At 45.3% G+C, this 18883-nt stretch overlaps 1 protein-coding gene across 1 annotated transcript in view; it reads left to right on the forward strand.

The window, feature by feature from the left end:
• LOC117570233 (low-density lipoprotein receptor-related protein 1) overlaps nucleotides 1-18883 on the forward strand; it is an 81529-nt gene that overhangs the window by 59725 nt on the left and 2921 nt on the right. Inside the window, exons 3-18 of the mRNA XM_034251737.2 lie at nucleotides 1334-1459; nucleotides 1554-1676; nucleotides 1759-2007; nucleotides 2078-2341; nucleotides 2456-2832; nucleotides 3706-4451; nucleotides 5402-6481; nucleotides 6584-8342; nucleotides 8550-8845; nucleotides 8913-9268; nucleotides 10192-10457; nucleotides 10521-13266; nucleotides 14116-16153; nucleotides 16214-16600; nucleotides 17053-17866; nucleotides 17927-18491. Of these exons, the coding sequence (XP_034107628.1) occupies nucleotides 1334-1459; nucleotides 1554-1676; nucleotides 1759-2007; nucleotides 2078-2341; nucleotides 2456-2832; nucleotides 3706-4451; nucleotides 5402-6481; nucleotides 6584-8342; nucleotides 8550-8845; nucleotides 8913-9268; nucleotides 10192-10457; nucleotides 10521-13266; nucleotides 14116-16153; nucleotides 16214-16600; nucleotides 17053-17866; nucleotides 17927-18491 (12192 nt within the window). The remainder of the gene's footprint in view (nucleotides 1-1333; nucleotides 1460-1553; nucleotides 1677-1758; nucleotides 2008-2077; nucleotides 2342-2455; nucleotides 2833-3705; nucleotides 4452-5401; nucleotides 6482-6583; nucleotides 8343-8549; nucleotides 8846-8912; nucleotides 9269-10191; nucleotides 10458-10520; nucleotides 13267-14115; nucleotides 16154-16213; nucleotides 16601-17052; nucleotides 17867-17926; nucleotides 18492-18883) is intronic.

Genomic DNA, 18883 nt, shown 5'->3' on the forward strand with positions numbered 1-18883 from the left:
TACTGTTCAACATTGACCGGACGTGAAGCACTATATTGTCCGGTTTAACAATTGAGCGTGATTAAAAGAAATGAAATAAATGCATAGCTAATTTAAAAATGTAAAGGTAGCCAAACGAGCTAACAAATTTATTACTTTACTACTTGCTACCCATTGGGTAGAAGGATATTATGATTTTGTTCCTATGTATGATATAGGCAGACGGACACTATTAAGTATATACATTCTTGATAGGCTTCAACAGCCGAGACGATATAGCCATGTCATTCTGTCCGTATAAACACATGGATCTCAGATATTATAGGAGGGGTTGCACTTTTTTTTTCATTTTCGAAAAGCTTGTTTTAGATTTTTGTCTCCCCCACTTTCGCCCCCGTAAATTTAAATTTAGAGTCTTGATTTTTGGTACATACGATAATAACTACAGTCTTTATGATTATAGAAGACTTGGTTGGACTTAGATTGTTGAAGTTATTTAGGAAAATATTTTGTGAGGCAAAAACGGCTGTTGCAATCGATTCTCATTGGTTTTGGTTGACAATTCGGTATATTTTGTATACCGATTTACCAAATATATCTTTCGGTTTATTTCAGTATAATTTGGAATATTAATTATGTATATCTTACAAATAATTTGCACATTTTTTGTAAATGGATAGTGTGTATCTCACAGTCAAGCTCAATCGACTGTAGCTTTCTTATTTGTTTGTGATTGTCGTGAAATTTAAAAACTGCAGATAATCAACCTTAGTAACATTAATGAACTTATGTAGAGCAAAAGGTTTTCACATTGGTCAAAAGAAAACGCTTTGCTAAATGATATGATTATTTGCACTTAGAATGGGTCGCATTCTTATAAATATAAAAACTTTACATTTGAAGTAAAATACAAAAATTATAAATATATGTATACAGCATCTGGTTTTCGTAAATAAAATACATTGTACGAATGAATTTTCTAATATGCCAGCTTTTTGAAAACTTTAAGTAGTCTAGTCTTGTTATTTAAACCGAAAAGCACTTGAAACTTTATCATGCCACAAATACTTTTGCCATCTCCCTCGACACTCAGCCCCCTCGAAATGTTGCTCTTTGCCGTTTACTTATTTTGAATTTTCGCAAAATAATTCAGTGATTTGTACAAGGATAGAGACAACAGTTTTACCAAGCGAGGCAGCCCTTAGTTCCGATCTCTTCCCCCTATCCGATACTCGAGTAAAAACCAAAAGCCAACGAAACCGCTAACAAACCGTTCATAAATCTTCATTTACGTTATTGTTATTGTGGTTTCGGTCTGATTGTGTGTATATGTGTGTGTGTGTGCTACTTGCAGGCAAGTCACCCAAATGCAACGAGGGGCAATTTCACTGCGGCCAAAGCTTAAAATGCATACCGATGGCATGGCTCTGCGATGGGGAATACGATTGCGACAAGGGTGACGTATCCGATGAGACCAACTGTAAGTAGCCAAAAAGTATGCACTATATATTGTACTCTTATTATACTCTCTTTTAAAATATAACTGCACTCTCTCGCTTCCCCTTTTGTGTCAGGTCATGATGTCATTGCGCCCAAGTGTCGAGCCTTTGAAGGCGAATGCCACAATGGCGCCTGCCTCGAGCTGTCAAAATTCTGCGATGGCAACTGGGATTGTGATAACGATGAGCTGCATTGTGGTAAGTTTGAGCCAAGTCAAAGGTTGTTTGCTCACTACATCGACAACTCCAACTACAACTACAACACCATCGATAATTGTAGATAAGCAAAATGCCGCTTGTGCTGCTCTCAACTGCAGCTACAATTGCAAATTGACGCCGCAGGGTGCTCGCTGCTATTGTCCGGCCGGACAAGTGCCGGAGTCCGTCAACTCAACACGTTGCATGGACTACGATGAGTGCACTGTGCCCGGCACATGCGATCAATTGTGTCGCAATACTCCCGGCTCTTACGAGTGCAGTTGTGTCTCCGGCTATACGAAGCAGGGCAAGCGTTGTCTGGCCATAAACGGTGAGTACTCGATTTCTACATAGTTTATTTTCATCTAATTTCGAATGTAACTGTCTGTCTGTCTCCGTAGTGCCCCCATCGGAGCCTGCCTTACTGACTCTGCTGTCCGCTGGCGGCATACGACGAATCAGCACTCTACCGGGAATCGGCGAGGTTCCATTGACGTCCACACAGTCGTCACAATTTGTGCTTGCCTTTGAGGTGTGGCATCGGAATCGCACACTCTGCACCCTCCAGAAGATGTGGTCTGAGCTAACCATGCATTGCGAGCGCATTGACGAACCCAATGTCAATTGGACACTGCCCGTCTCCGCCTTCATTGCGCCCCAGCAATGTGAGTTCTAAGTCTTGGTCATAATTTCTCCATTGTTTGCTGATGTTTGTCTGTCTGTCTGTTTGGTTTATGCTGTTGTTTATGTTCGTGTGTTGTTTTTGACTCGTGTTGCAGTTTTCGTGGAGCTGCGCTTAGACTGGCTGTCGGGGAATTGGTATTTCCTGAATGAGGACGAGGGCATGGTATATCTGTGCACCAATGCGGTAACCTTTTGCCGCCTCATACTCCATCAAGTGGAGCATCCATCGTCACTGGTCCTCGACCCCACCAAGGGATATCTCTTCTATACGGATTGGTCGCCAAGCTTGTCCCGGGCCCTGCTCGATGGTAGCAATCGGACAACACTCGTCAGCACACAGATTTATCATCCTAGCAGCGTTACATTGGATCTGGCCAGCGAGCATGTCTATTGGATTGATGTCTATAAGGATGTCATTGAGCGGGTCAACTACGATGGCCGACAACGTTGGGCATTGAAAAAATCCCCAAATGTGAGTTGCCATTTCCTGATTTATGCACATGATGTTCACATTGTGGTTGTGGTTCTGCTTGTGGTTGTTCAAATACACTTTAATCTGTTTGGAAAATCGTAAAGAGAATTAGAACTAAGCCAACATAAAGAGAAACGAAACTTTTAATTAATATATGAATTGAGCTCAAATTGTTGCAAAGGAGTCAATTATATGTTAAGACTAGTTTGCGGTAGTTGCACTTTACAAAAGTGTTTCAATGACAAGACAGTTTTCAATTAGTCGATGAAGGAAATTTAGTTGCATTTCGAATTGATTTTTAATTTCTTGTGAAAAGTAATTGAAAAATTATTTGAGTGCAATTTATTATAAAAACAAAACGAATAGAAGAATAATATTATTAAAATAATTTAACACATTTTGTTAGCCAGATTAAAGAAAGAAATTCAAAAGATTGTAACTTTGACACCTATCCAAATTAAATAGATTTTAAAAAATGATTAATAATATTATTTTTTTCGATATATTTGATATACACATTTGTACAAAAATACTGCACTGATTTTCTCTTATTAAGTATCTTTATTATTTGAACGCTTCTCGAGTATTTGATAGTTGTGTATAGAATACTGATTGAGTGATAAGACACTGAATTTAGACTGTGATTAACTGTTAGTATTCAGATAGATACCAAATGGAGTTCCGAAACGCTTAGTTGCAATTGAAGTAACTCCCTGATCTGGAGAGTGAGGTCTGCAAGAGATAAATAAAATCCGAAAAACCGCAAAAAACATGTGCAACGCTATTTGCAATTGTTGTTGTGTTGTCGTTGTCCTTGTGTTAAACACAATTTCCGTTATCCTTTGCTGTTGTTGTTGCTCTCGTTGTTTACAGTCGCCAGTGCCATTGAAGACCATACAGGCAGTGGAGGTATTCGAAAACACAATTTATTTGGCACCCTGGACGGACAGGACCATCGTTGGACTGGACAAATTTACGCTGAAGGCGCGCGTGCTGCTGGCGAATGTGACGCGCGGCACAAATTTTCGCATTTTCCATCGCCAGAAGCAGCCGGAGGTGGCGCATCCGTGCCGGGAGAACAACGGCAATTGCAACCAGATTTGTGTGCCGCTTTGGACACGAGGATTTGCGAGCGCCAAGTGCCTCTGCACGGCCGGCTATAAATTGCACAATCAGACGACCTGTTTACTTTCCGCGCACGATAAATTCCTTGTGTACACCGACAAGCGTTTGGTTCGCATCACGGGCGTACCGCTCGGCACCGAGCAGGTGCAGCAGCTGGAGCAGCTTGGCGAGCAGCCCGACGTAATGGTACCCATTTACAATGTCTACGGCCCGAAGGCCATCGATGTAAATGTGCGTGGCAAATCCATTCTGTACGTCATACCCGACCACGAGGCATCGCCCCTCAGCTCCGACGAGCCCGTCTACACCATCAAGAGCCAGTCCCTCAATGGCAGCGTTTCGCGAACACTCTCAACTGGCTGGCGGCAGGTGCATGCCATTGCCTACGATTGGATTAACGAGCACTTGTACTGGACGGGTTATCGGAAGCTTTCCGTTGCTCCGCTGCGTAATATGAGCAAAGTCCTTACCTTCACGCTGGATTGCGATGCCATGTAAGTGCGACAGCCAGGCGTTTAATGTAAAACATCATTTAAGTTGATATTGTTTATTCAAAAAGTTTAAATTGGAGTTGCCTCATGGTCTCCATCGTTAAGTTTCTTGGAATTAAAGGGAGGTATTTTCTTAGGCTTCAGTTTCCACCGTCAGAATTGCATTTATTTATCGCTTTCAGAAAATATATTAATGTGAACGTATTAAATTTTCGAAAAATATCTTGCTTACTTAAAGAATAATTATTTCAATTCCCTTACGACGCTTTATTCAGATTGTAATCTCAGCAACTTGTTAATAACACATCGCCAGAAAAGTTTTTGCGAGTAGCTCAAAATGTTTTCTATTGCTAAATTTGTCAACTTTATTATATTTGTTGACATGGTTTTAAGACAATCCATTCATTAGTTTTTAAGTGATATTGATTTCTGTGTAGCTACTCTGGAACAGCTCGAAAAAATAAAACGAATTTTAGTGTCGATTAAATATTAATTTTTAATAGAGCAAATTAAATTAAAGTCTTGAAAATACAACAATCAAATTCATATTTGTCTACTTTAAAGGACATAACGCATTATGTGTTAAGAAATCCTTCAAACTACTAAAAAGATGTTGAATTACTAGAATCCTTAATTATTAATAATAATAACAAATAAAATGGTTTTTCAACAAAACACTTTTTCTAAGTTAGACTAAAAACTTCTTCGGCGATTTGATAGATAGCGATGAAATTGGAGTTCAATAAAAATACGTTTAGTTACGAAGACGAAGTTCATTGAAAATGTAAATCTGGAGATATTTCTTCCAATAACAACCTTCTTATTTGCACAAATTTCCCATTGAGAAACTAAACTATAGTTATATCTATTAATTTTAGTTTTATGTCACTTGTTTTTACTACAACTGCATAAATCAACTTTTATCATGCCTAATTATTTTCATACTCTCCTAGGTCACTCAAGGTAGATCCCACTACAGGTCTGCTCTACTGGTCACAATGGGCATTTCAATCCTGCGAGGCGGGCATCTACAGTGCCTGGATGGATGGCACACACAAAGAGCTGCTGGCGAAGGCATCCGAGGAGATGCCGATGCTCTGGCCGCGTTCCCTGGATGTGGACCGACGCACCAAGCGCGTCTATTGGTGTGACTTTAAGCTGGGCACCATTGAGCGCATGAAACTGGATGGCACTGGGAGGGAAATTCTCTTCAAATCACATCAATTCCATCCATATGCCATGGTGCACAACAATGGCATAGTCTACTGGGTGGATAACATAAATTCAACGATATGGCGATTCCATGTGCATCATACGAATCTGACGAATACTTTCAGCTCGACAGTGCATCTGCAGCCCAATGGCAATGCAGTCGATTTGCGTATCTTTGATGTGGCCACACAACCTCTGCCGCAAACACCCAGCGAGTGTGCTCTGTCCAAGTGCCCGGGCATGTGTCTCAACTCACCCAAAGGCGCCATTTGCCGCTGCCCAGATCGCTATACGCTCAACGGCACCGGCACCCATTGCATACCACAGCTGACACCATCGACGGCCACGTCGTCAACGGCTCGCTCGAACTGCACCTCGGGTCATGAGTGTCGCAGTACACGTCAGTGTATTGATGGCAAGGATCTGTGTGATGGCTTCGATGACTGTGACGATGGCAGCGACGAGAGCAGCGATGCCTTGGGTCCCTGCAATCCACGCACCTGTGATAAGAAACTGCATTTTGTGTGCAACGAACGCTGCTATCAGCGTGCTCTGCTCTGTAGCTCCATCAGCTACTGCCGGGATGGATCCGATCAGCTCAACTGTGAGCACAACACGTGCAACAGCAATGAGTTTACCTGCGAGAAGAGTGGACGCTGCATTCAACTCACTTGGGTCAATGATGGCGTAGTCGATTGTGGACCCGACGATGTCTCCGATGAATCATCCGATCTCGACTTCGACAAGTGTCCCGAGTTTGACTGTGGCAACGGTCGTTGCCGGCAATTTGCCGATACTTGTGATGGACTCGACAATTGCGGGTAAATATAAATTGTTTAATCGAATCGAAAAGAAGGAAAGATTCTCTTGGTTTACTTTAAGTCCAAATAGTAGGACTCTTACTAATATCTACTATTTTCCAGGAACAATGCAGATGAGTTTGCTTGCGAACACGAATGCGGTGCTGGAGAGCGTTATTGTCGTCCCATTGGTTGCTATGGCGATCTGCACATGTGCGATGGTATCAATGATTGCGAGGATGCCGCCGACGAGGCTAACTGCAATCAGACGAAGAGCGATAATCATCCGGTCACCGGCTGGAAGGAGCTAAATGAATGTGCTAGCCTGGAGTTCGCTTGCTCGGATCCCTTTGAGTGCATACCCGAGTATTTGAGGTGTGATGGCATCAATCACTGCTTTGACAAGTCGGATGAGGTTAATTGCACGCAGTTGCATGCCACCAAGTTCGATCTCAACGAGACAGTCTTCTGTGAGCATCCGGATCGTCTGTGTGGCTTTAGCAACAAATGCATTACGGTCAATCAACTCTGCGATGGGCACAATGATTGTGAGGACACCACGGACGAGGGTTTCCTTTGTGCCGACAAGTTATGTGAACAGAATCACGACTGCTCGCATTATTGTCACAACACGCCCGAGGGTTATATTTGCTCGTGTCCTGCGCATATGTTTCTGAAACCGAATGGCAAGCGTTGCAGCATGTTGCATGCTTGTGACCACTGGGATACGTGTTCTCAGATCTGTGAAACCAATGGTAAATCTTATGGCTGCCAATGCCTCGAGGGCTTCGACCTGGCCTACGATAAGTTCACGTGTAAGAGCACAGCACCCGATGAGCCTTATATTATATTCACGAATCGACAGGAGATTCGTGGCATGAATCTAAAGACTTTGAGCGCCAGCAGCTTTTACAGTTCGTTGCGTAACCTGATTGCCTTGGACTTTTTGTACAACAACGAGTCGAGCGTGGAGATTTACTGGACGGACGTGATTGATGATAAAATCTATCGCGGCCAATTGGTGGGCGAAAGTCTGCGTAATGTGGAGGCCGTTATACACTCGGGTTTATCGACAACAGAGGGTTTGGCAGTGGACTGGATTGGCAAGAATCTGTATTGGATTGACTCGAATCTGGATCAAATCGAGGTGGCCAAGCTAAATGGTAGCTTTAGGCGAACCCTAATTGCCGGCAACATGGAGAGTCCTCGTGCCATTGCCTTGGATCCACGCGAGGGTTTGCTCTTCTGGACGGATTGGGATGACAATTCGCCGCGCATCGAACGCTGCAGCATGGCCGGCGAGGGCAGACGCTTCATTTCCACCAATTGGCAGCTAAGTGCTGGCTGGCCCAATGGCCTCACTTTGGACTACACACAAAAGCGTGTATATTGGGTCGACGCCAAATCGGACTCGATAAGCAGCACCAAATACGATGGCTCCGAGCATCATGTGGTGCTACGCAACAAAGACATACTCTCACATCCCTTTGCCATTTCCGTCTTTGAGAATTACGTTTACTGGACGGACTGGCGAACTACATCTGTGATACGTGCAAACAAATGGAATGGCAGCGATGTTCAGGTGATGCAACGCACCACGACTCAGCCGTTTGGCATTCAGGTGCTGCACTCGAGTCGCCAGCCCTGGAATAGCAATCCCTGTGGCGATAACAACGGCGGTTGCTCCCATCTTTGTCTGCTAAGCGGCCGAGGAACGTTCAAGTGCGAGTGTCCGCATGTTATGCGCTTGGATCCCGCGGATGAACGCAACTGTGTGCCTAACGAGCAGGTGCTGCTCTTTGTCATTGGCGACGAGATACGCGGCATTGACCTGCAGCAGCCCAATCATCATACCATTCCCACCATCAGGCAATCTCCAAAGGTGAGTTGATGATGACTACCAAAAGGAATTATCTGTTGCAGTCTTGACTTTATTAATATGAGACTAATTAGATTTATTAAGAGCAATCGAGTATTTTATTAGATTTTAAGTTATACTTCGATAGTTTCATTAAGATAAAACTAGAATCTGATATATTTATAATTGCAATGCATATTTATTTTTAATTACATTCAAAATATGCTGCAGCATGTGGAGCCGCAACGCATAGATTTTCTGGTGGAGGACAGCCACATATATTGGTCGGATATACAACAGAATGAGATTTGCCGCGCTGGCATATCGAGTGGCCTCATTGAGCCCATCATCAATACGAACATTGAGAAGCCCTATGGGTTTGCCATCGATTGGATAGCCAAGCACATGTATTTCTCCTCGGGCCAAACAGTTTGCACAATTCTGGTGAGCAACCTGCAGGGTGAATACACAACGCCCATTCATGAGAACCTCAATATGGTGGACAGCATTGCTGTGGATCCAGCCAAGTAATGTATTATTTGCAATCAATTAAATGCGCAATTAACATTTGGATTTTCACTCTTTTTGGCACAGTGGCAAAATGTATTGGATACATTCGTCGCAGGAAAACAAATTGTGGCAACTGGAACAATCGAATCTCGATGGCTCCGCACGCCAAGTCATTCATGAGCAGAACAACACAATACAGAGTCTGACCATGGATTTTGATTCACAGCGCGTGTATTATGCGTACGATAATTCGGGCATTGCATACTACGATATACCCAAAAATGAGACGCATCTTGTGCTGGTGTCCAGTGTGATTACAGCGATCACTTCGCTCACCGTCTACAATGGCACACTCTATTTTCCCGAGAACATCCAGAGCGCCATCATGCACTGCGAGAAGGAGGCGTGCCAAAATTTGTCCTATCTTCGAGTCAATACAAGTATGTGTAAATGAACAGAACATTTAATGAACCTTTGAACAACCTATGACTTGCCATGATATTAACATATAACTTATGCCATAAGAAAAAGCATATGACTGTCAGGGTCTAAGGGTTATAGGTTCTAAAGACGCTAAAATTACTCTTTGTCTTTACCCATATCAAGTTTGTGATAGAATATGGACATGCCTTCTTTAGATAATGTCAAATGTATTCTAGATCAAGCGAGCTCAAATGGCGTTTTACATTTATCTGTGATGTAATTATACAGTCACAATCGTATTCATACTCATTACCCTTAGGGTAGAAGGATATTATTACTTTGTGCATTTTGAAAATGTATGTAACAGGCCGAAAGAGTCATCTCTTACCCCATGGACTATATATTCTTGATCAGAGCTAAGACGATATAGTCATGTCCGTCTGTATATCTTTCTGTCTGTATGAAACACTGGATCTCAGAGGCTAAAAGAGATAGCATTTATTATGTTTGCACGTATATCAAGTTTGTTTTAAATTTTTGCCTGGGCCACTGAAAATGGGTATCTCACAGCCAAGCTAACTCGAATGTAGATTTCTTACTTGTTTTTAGTAGGTTTTGCAGTCATAATAGTAATGTACCCGCTTATATACTTTCTACCAAACCTGAATATATGGTATATGGTTTGTTCTCAATGGCTTATTTTGAATGTAATAGTATTCCGTTATACCACATATAGGTTTGTAGCATGTATCTTACATTCGAGCACATTTGACAGTATCTTCCTTAGTTGTTGTCTTACATTTAGTGGACAAATTGTCAATACTTAAAAAAGACTATACCTAAACTGAGTAGCGGGTATTTCACATTCGAACAGACTCGACTTGAGGGATACTTTCGTAGTCGTTATTACCATTTATATTCTTCTTCTTCGCATTTACAGAGAGCATTCAGAGCATTAAAATGTTCTACGCCGAGGCCCAAACTGGCACCAACACCTGTGCTGGACCATTGCGCGGTGGCTGCGAACAGCTTTGCCTGGCCACATCGGCCACAGATCATGTGTGTCGTTGTGCACTGGGCTACGATGTAGAGCCGAATAATCCCACACGTTGCATAGCCCGCGCCGAGTTCATATTCTATTCCATCGATGTGCTGCAGGGGGTAGAGATGATTGATCCCACAGAGCAGTTTGAGCCACCCAAGCAGGTGAGTTGCATTACTTATTAGATTTAGATTGACACACTTATAACTATGATTCTTGCTTTGCAGGCTCTTTTGCCCATACCACGCGTCAGCTTGGCCAACTATATTGAGTACCATGCGGCCACGGATATGCTGTATTGGGGCGACAATGATCTGGGCACAATTACGCGAGTGCGACGCGATGGCACGCAGCGGAAAACCATATTGGAAGCCATCAATTTGGCTGGCTACAAACAGCACGATTGGCTCGGTGGCATTGCCATCGATTGGATCGCTGGCAACATCTACTGGAGCGATGCCAAGCGTAATGTGATTGAGGTGGCTCGCCTCGATGGTAGCCATCGCTACGTTGTCGTCTCGCATGTGGAGAAACCCAGTGTGCTGGCTGTGGATCCGTTGCAGGGACTGCTCTTCTATGCCAGCCAAAATCATATTGGACGTACCGGTCTCGATGGCAGCCAACCATTTGTGCTGGTCAATCAAACGCATCCCAGCTGGGCTGTGAACAGTCTGATTGTGGACATGGATGCCACCAAGGTGTACTGGTGCGAAAGGTATCCAGATGCCATCATGAAGGTGGACTACGATGGCAATCTGCGTGAGATGCTTTTGAATGATACGCAGAGCAAACCCGTTGCGCTGGCTATGCTTGGAGATTACATCTACTGGGCGGAAAACAAATACAATGAGGGTTCCATAAAGGTGGCACCGCTCACCAATCTCTCCAACTCACGTCTCATACTCAAGACTAAAGAGGATGCCATCAATGATCTCAAGATCTACTCAAAGCGTGTGCAGCATGGAACCAATCCTTGTGCCCAAAGTAATGGTGGTTGCGAGCAGTTGTGCCTCTTCAACGGCACCAGCGCCATTTGTGCCTGCTCCCACAGTCGCCTGGCAGCGGATGGCGTCAGTTGTGAGCCCTACGACAACTTTCTGCTCTTCAGCTATCGCAGCAACATCGAGAGCATCCACATGACGGAGCACGCGAATAAGAACTGGCCGGTGCAGATCATAACGAATGCCACCTTGATGCGTAATGTGATTGCCATCAGCTACAACTACGAGGAGCAGTTAGTTTACTACTCGGATGTGCTACAGAGCACCATCAATCAAGTGCACTTCAATGGCACCGGCCAGCGGGTGCTGGTCACGCAGCAGAAACGTGTCGAGGGCTTGGCCTACGACATGGTCAACGAGCAGCTCTTCTGGACATCCAACAACGATGCAGCCATACGCAGCTTGGAGCTGGTGCATCTTACTCCGTCGGCTGAGAAGAATTTGGAGCATGTGAACAATGTGCTCAGTCTGCACAGCAAGGACAAACCACGCGGCATTGCTGTTGAACCCTGTTTGGGCATGATCTACTGGACCAACTGGAATGAGCAGTCGCCGAGCATACAGCGTGCGTATCTGACGGGATATGGCGTGGAGCGCATCATACACACGGATATCAAGATGCCGAATGCGTTGACGCTGGATCTGGAGCAGCAGCAGCTTTATTGGGCCGACGCGCGGCTGGATAAGATCGAGCATGCAAACTACGATGGCACCAATCGCGTGGTGTTGGCACACACAACACCCAAGCATGCCTTTGCCATGGCCGTGTACGGGGATCTGTTGTTCTGGACCGATTGGGTGCTGCATGCGGTTGTGCGTGCCAATAAGTACACTGGCCAGGATGTGCTTTTCCTGCGCGAACAAGTGCCCCAGCCCATGGGCATTATTGCGGTGCAGAACAGTAGCATCAACTGCGATGCGAATCAGTGCAAGATACTCAACGGTCTCTGCGAAGATGTCTGCATTCTGAACAAGGACGGACTGGCCAAGTGCCACTGCACTCAGGGCGTTCTTGCACCCGATGGACGACGTTGCATTGCCGCCGCGCACACGAATTGCGGCAAGTCGCAGTACAATTGTCATTCGGGCGAGTGCATTCCACTGGAGCTGACCTGCGACAATGTGACGCACTGTCTGGATGGCAGCGATGAGCTGCGCAACTATTGTGTGATCCGCCAGTGTCCGGATAGTCACTTCATGTGCCAGAATCATCGTTGCATTGCACTCGATCAGACCTGCGATGGCATTCAGCAGTGCGGCGATGGCAGCGATGAGTCTCCTCTGCGCTGCAAGTGCCAGGCCGATCAGTTCCGTTGTGGAAGCGGCGAGTGCATCTCACGGCACTTTATGTGCGACAACATGCGCGATTGTCGCGACTTCAGCGATGAGAAGCACTGCACCCAACGGACTTGCGAGCAGGGCGACACTTTGTTCGAGCACTGCGCGAATAGCACCATTTGCATCATGCCCAGCTGGCGTTGCGATGGCGAAAAGGATTGTCCCGACGGCACCGATGAGGTGGGATGTCAAATCGCGAATCGCACCTGCGCCGTTGGCCAGTTCCGTTGTGCGAATGGACGCTGCATTGCGAGTGCCTGGCGCTGCGATGGCGAGAACGATTGCATGGATGAGGTTGGCGAGATGGGCAGCGATGAGTTGAACTGTCGCCTCAGCTGCCAGGTGAATCAGTTTGCCTGTGATCACAGCTGCATACCCAGCAGCTGGCAGTGCGATGGCAAAAGTGATTGCGCAGATGGCAGCGACGAGGGTCCGCAGTGCCCCAGTCGTCCTTGTCGGGCGCATTTGTTCCAGTGCAAGAGCTCGGGTCGTTGCATACCTCAGAAGTGGGTGTGCGATGGCGAGCCCGATTGCCCTAGCAGTGGGGATCAAGGCGGCGAGGATGAGGGTTCCCAATGTGGCGGCGTTGCGCACATTCCCGACTGCCAGCCACCGGCTTTTCTATGCTCCAGTGGTAAGTAGTTGTCGATATTGCAGCTTATTTATGTATGTGAAAGTACTTATTATCTAAGTACGACCTTTTAAATCTATTTGTCCTTTAGTTAAAAATATCTCGATTGATTACTCCCTAAAATTGTATATAATTCTGAAAATATTAAAGAGTACTAACCGCGGTGTACAGAAGACACAACGTATATCATTACCAATTACCGAAGTAGAATTCAAAGTAAACAAAAAGCAAAGTCAGAAAATCATAGTTTTTAATTGAGCTGAGCTGACAACATGAGTAGATATTCTTAGTCATCTTAAAATATAGGAATTCATTTGGGATGCTCTAATATGACAATCCTACCATAGAACGGCGATTTGAGCTCATACAACATGCAATTTTAAAATCAAGAAATCTCCTTAACTCGTCAACTTTTGAATAGAGGAAGTTATTTGAGAAAGAAGCTGAAACGCCATCATCCAATTGATATTCCGAAAAAATTTTCCTAAATGAATGCATAAAATAAAGTTTTTATAGAGTCGTTTATAATTTTAAATGGTTGCAAATGTTAACAAAAAAATTCGACTTAATACAGATCCTGTTTTTTTTCTCCATAATACATAATCTGTAGATAATAGATAATAATACTGCTTAATATGTCTCTTAGCAAGAATTTGCTAGAGATACGTAAATATACATATTTCTCAATCGATACTGAACTTTTTTAGTATTTTATATTTCGTGTTTGAATATGTATATTTAAGGGACAATTGGGTATTACAAAAATAATGAATCGCACACAAGTATTTAAGATATAATAAGATGCGATCCACACAGTTTGTTTTAATTATCAAATTTCTTTCTTTTTCGTAGGCCTTTGCATCGATTCGCATTACGTGTGCGATGGCGACGAGGATTGTCCGGGTGGTGACGATGAGTACGAGGGCTGTGAGCCCGCCTTTCCGCCGCACGCTTGTCCTGGGGGCGCACAGATGCACGAGTGCCACGATGGCAGCTGTGTATTCAAGAATCAGACGTGCAACGGCAAACCGGACTGCGCCGATGGCTCCGATGAGTTGGACTCGCTCTGCGCCCACACACGCACCTGCAATGGAACCAACGATTTCCGCTGCAAGAACGGCGCATGCATCAGTGCGGATCTGTTGTGCGACAGACGTAACGACTGCGCCGACTACTCGGATGAGGCGCTGTGCAATATGAATGAGTGCTTAATACCGGATATCTGTGAGCACGAATGCATTGACAAGGTGGTGGGCTATGAGTGCCGTTGTCTGCCCGGCTTTAGGCTGTTGCCGGGCAGCACGCATCTCTGCACGGACATCGACGAGTGCGACGAGCAGCAGCCGTGCTCGCAGACCTGCATCAATACCCATGGATCGTACAAGTGTCTGTGCGCCAAGGGCTACGAGCTGCGGGATCATCATACGTGCAAATCAACGAGCAATGTGACCATGAAACTGATATTCTCCAATCGCTATTACATACGGCAGGTGAATCACACGGGCAACGGCTCCATATTGATACACTCGCTGTCCAATGCGGTCGCCTTAGACTTTGATTGGGACAGTCAGTGTCTGTATTGGTCGGATGTGACCAGCACTGTGGGCACCATCAAGCGCCACTGTTTGGTAGAGAACAAGACCCAGACGCTGCATCAGGCGATGCTAAAGAATCCTGATGGCCTGGCTGTCGATTGGGTGGCCAAGAATCTGTATTGGTGCGATAAGGGACTAGATACCATTGAGGTCTCGCAACTGGATGGCAGGTACAGGCGTGTGCTGATCAACGAGCAGCTGCGCGAGCCTCGTGGCATTGCCTTGGATCCGTATCATCGCAATATATATTGGTCCGACTGGGGCGACAATCCGCACATTGGCAAGGCGGGCATGGATGGCTCACAGCCCCGGATGATCATACGCGAGAATCTGGGCTGGCCAAATGCGCTGACCATCAGCTTTGAGACCCAGCAACTGTTCTGGGGCGATGCTCGTGAGGATACGATATCTGTGAGCGACCTCGATGGCAACCACACACGTTTGCTGCTGTCGCGCAGCATCAATCCACAAATCAATCTGCATCACATCTTTGCCATTGCGGTGTGGGAGGATCGCATTTACTGGTCCGACTGGGAGACCAAATCTATTGAGTACTGCAGTCGCTTCGATAGTCGCAACTGCTCCACCCTGATCACCACCATACATCGACCCATGGACTTGCGTGTCTATCATCCGTATCGTCAGCAGCAGCCTATCAGCGGAAATCCTTGTCTCAAGGCCAACTGCTCAACCCTGTGCCTGCTCTCGCCCGAGGAGCCCTACTACAAGTGCGCCTGTCCCAACAACTTTGTGCTCGCCGACGATGGACGCACGTGTCGGGCCAACTGCACGGCGGCGCACTTCGAGTGCATCAACACCTACAAGTGCATTCCCTTCTATTGGCGATGTGACACGCAGGACGATTGCGGTGATGGCAGCGATGAGCCGGACTCCTGTCCGCCCTTCCACTGCGAACCGGGACAGTATCAGTGTGGCAACAAGAAGTGCATTCATCCGTCGGCCATCTGTGATGGCGCCAATCAGTGTGGCGACAACACCGATGAGCTCAACTGCGATAAGTTCACCTGCTTCGAGAATCATCTGAAGTGCGAGGCAACCGCAAACAGCTCGGCCTTCTGTGTGGATAGCGTGAAGCGTTGCGATGGCGTTCAGGATTGTCCCGGTGGAGAGGATGAGGCTGGCTGCACTCCGCTCGTCTGCAAGAAGGATCAGTTCCAGTGCAGCAACAATCGCTGCATGCCTTATGTTTGGGTCTGCGATGGTGACATCGATTGTGCCGACAAATCCGACGAGGCCAATTGCGATCATGTTTCCTGCGGACCCAATGACTTCCAGTAAGCTCAATCATGAAATTCTATAATCAGTTTGTATTCATTTATTTTACTTGCTTGCAGATGCAATTCGGGTCGCTGCATACCTTTGGCTTGGCGATGTGACGATGAGGAGGATTGCCCCAATGGGGAGGACGAGCCGCCCAGCTGCCACACCTCTAAGGCCACCTGTGATCCCACCTACTTCAAGTGCAACAACTCCAAGTGCATTCCCGGCCGTTGGCGCTGCGATTACGAAAATGATTGCGGCGATGGCAGCGATGAGCTCAACTGCCAGATGCGCAACTGTTCCGAGAGCGAGTTCCGCTGTGGCACTGGTAAGTGCATCAAGCATGACTTCCGCTGTGATGGTGAGATCCATTGCGATGACAGCAGCGACGAGATCAACTGCAACATCACCTGCAAGCCCAATCAATTCAAATGCGCCGCCTTCAACACCTGCATTAACAAGTGAGTATGAATACTAGTAAATGATGAAATTGCTTATTGAACTTTACTAGTTAAATTTATTAGAGGATTATTTTTAGTTAATTTCAATTTACCACGAAAATGATAATTCAATTTCTTGTTCATTTTACAAATTGACACCAAAGCTTTTCTATTCGTAAGCATTGGATTCAATATATTAAATTCATATCATGTCAATTAATTTTATGATGTAGGCAATAATTGCATTAATCATTTGGTAGTAATGATTATGAGAATGTATATTTAATAGCAGATAAAATTCTAAATTATCGGTATCGCTCAAAAGATGAATTTAAATATGTTCGCAATATAAGTAAATTTTTGGTTGTGCCAGAAAAGATCAGATCATGATAGTTAAGACTTACTTTGTTACCCATCAAAAGACTTCTTTATTTTCATATATTATTTTTCAATAATTTTAAATCAACTCACAGGCAATATCAATGCGATGGCGATGACGACTGTCCCGATGGCTCCGATGAGGTCAACTGCACATGTCCGCCGGATCACTTTAGCTGCGGCAATGGCAAGTGCATAATGTCCCGCTGGAAATGCGATGGTTGGGACGATTGTCTGGATGGCAGTGATGAGAGCTTTGCGACCTGTGCCCATGTCCACTGTCATTACAATGCCTTTAAGTGTGCCAATTTGTTGTGCATACGCAAGTCGGCGCTCTGTGATGGGGTCAATGATTGTGGCAACAATGAAGACGAATCGGATCAGGTGTGCGCCGCGTTGCCCAAGTGCCGACATGATCAGTTCCAGTGTGAGAACAATGATTGTATCTCGAAGAACTTCCGCTGCGATGGGCAGTACAATTGTGTCGATGGCTCCGATGAGACTAATTGCCAGCCACCGGTTTGTGGCTTCGGCACTTGTTCGCAGATTTGCATTGAGAAGAAGGCGGGTCACTATAATTGCAAGTGCACGGCTGGCTATCACAAGGGCATACCAAAGAATGCGACTTGCTTGGCCTCGGGGCCAGATCAAATACTACTCCTGGCCTCAGAGCAAGAGTTCCGTTTCATATTGCCCGCCAAGCAGGAGGGCACAACTGTGGTGGGTTTCTTCCAGACGGATAGCTTAAAGATCGATGTGTTTGACATACTTATCCGGCCGAAGGATACTCTGCTCTTCTGGATTGACTCGCATCACGGCAAGGTGCATACCATGAAAATTGCCACGCCCCACGTCGAAGGTGTTGGCGTAAGAGTGCGTCGCGATCTCAAGGAACTAACTGCTTTTAATGTAAGTATGCACCAAAACTTTATAAGGCTTATCAATAAATGGTTTTTCTCAATTCTATAGATACCCGACCTGGATGATCCCAAGTCGCTGGCTGTGGATTGGATCACACAAATGGTGTACATCATTGATTCGCGTCACAACGAGATTATTGCCACCGACATTGAGGGCAAGAAATACATTTCACTCGTCTCCACGGGCATGAATCCCACGGACATTGTGCTGGAGCCGGAATCGCGTGTGATGATTTGGTCAACGCTTGAGAATGGCATATTGGTGGCCTCTCTGGATGGCAGCAACAAGAAGAGCCTTGTGGAACGTGATGTTGGCTGGCCAATTAGTCTCTCGATTGACTATCCCACGGGTCGCTTGTATTGGGCCGACTACCGCAAGGGCACAATTGAAACGTGTCGCCTCAATGGCAAAGATCGCAATGTTGTGCGTCGCTTCGGCACTCGCGAGAAACCGCAGAAGATTGACGTCTTTGAGGATTATCTGTACATCAAGCTGTACGATCAGAGCATCATCAAGATGAACAAGTTTGGCAATGACAACGGCACCTATTTGCTCAAGGGATATCGCTCCTCGGACATTGGCATACTGCATCCCATGAAACAGAATCGCAACAGTAAGTTGAAATATCTTTTGAAGTCGATATACAAAGGGTAGAGGTAGCTTTACTGTCGAGGGATAAATTTGTAAGAAGCATGGTCCATAATATAATATATTCAACTTTTGTAATATCCGATAACCATAGCGGAGGCAATCTGGTATATTTTGCACTCTATGAATGTAGTACTGTATCAATATACGATATTTAAGATGAAATAGATGTGACCTATGAATGCAGTTCTGTACCAATATACGATATTTAAGATGATATAGATGTGATCACCTATCTGTGTCTATTAGCTAGATGACTTCAGACTTATCTTAAAGAGGATAAGAACTAGGACTAACAGACCTTAATTTGTAATGCAATCATATTAATATTTCGAAAGGATTGTAATTTGATAGTTA

This window comes from Drosophila albomicans, chromosome 3, assembly GCF_009650485.2.
Source record: "Drosophila albomicans strain 15112-1751.03 chromosome 3, ASM965048v2, whole genome shotgun sequence".
NCBI lineage: Eukaryota > Metazoa > Arthropoda > Insecta > Diptera > Drosophilidae > Drosophila > Drosophila albomicans.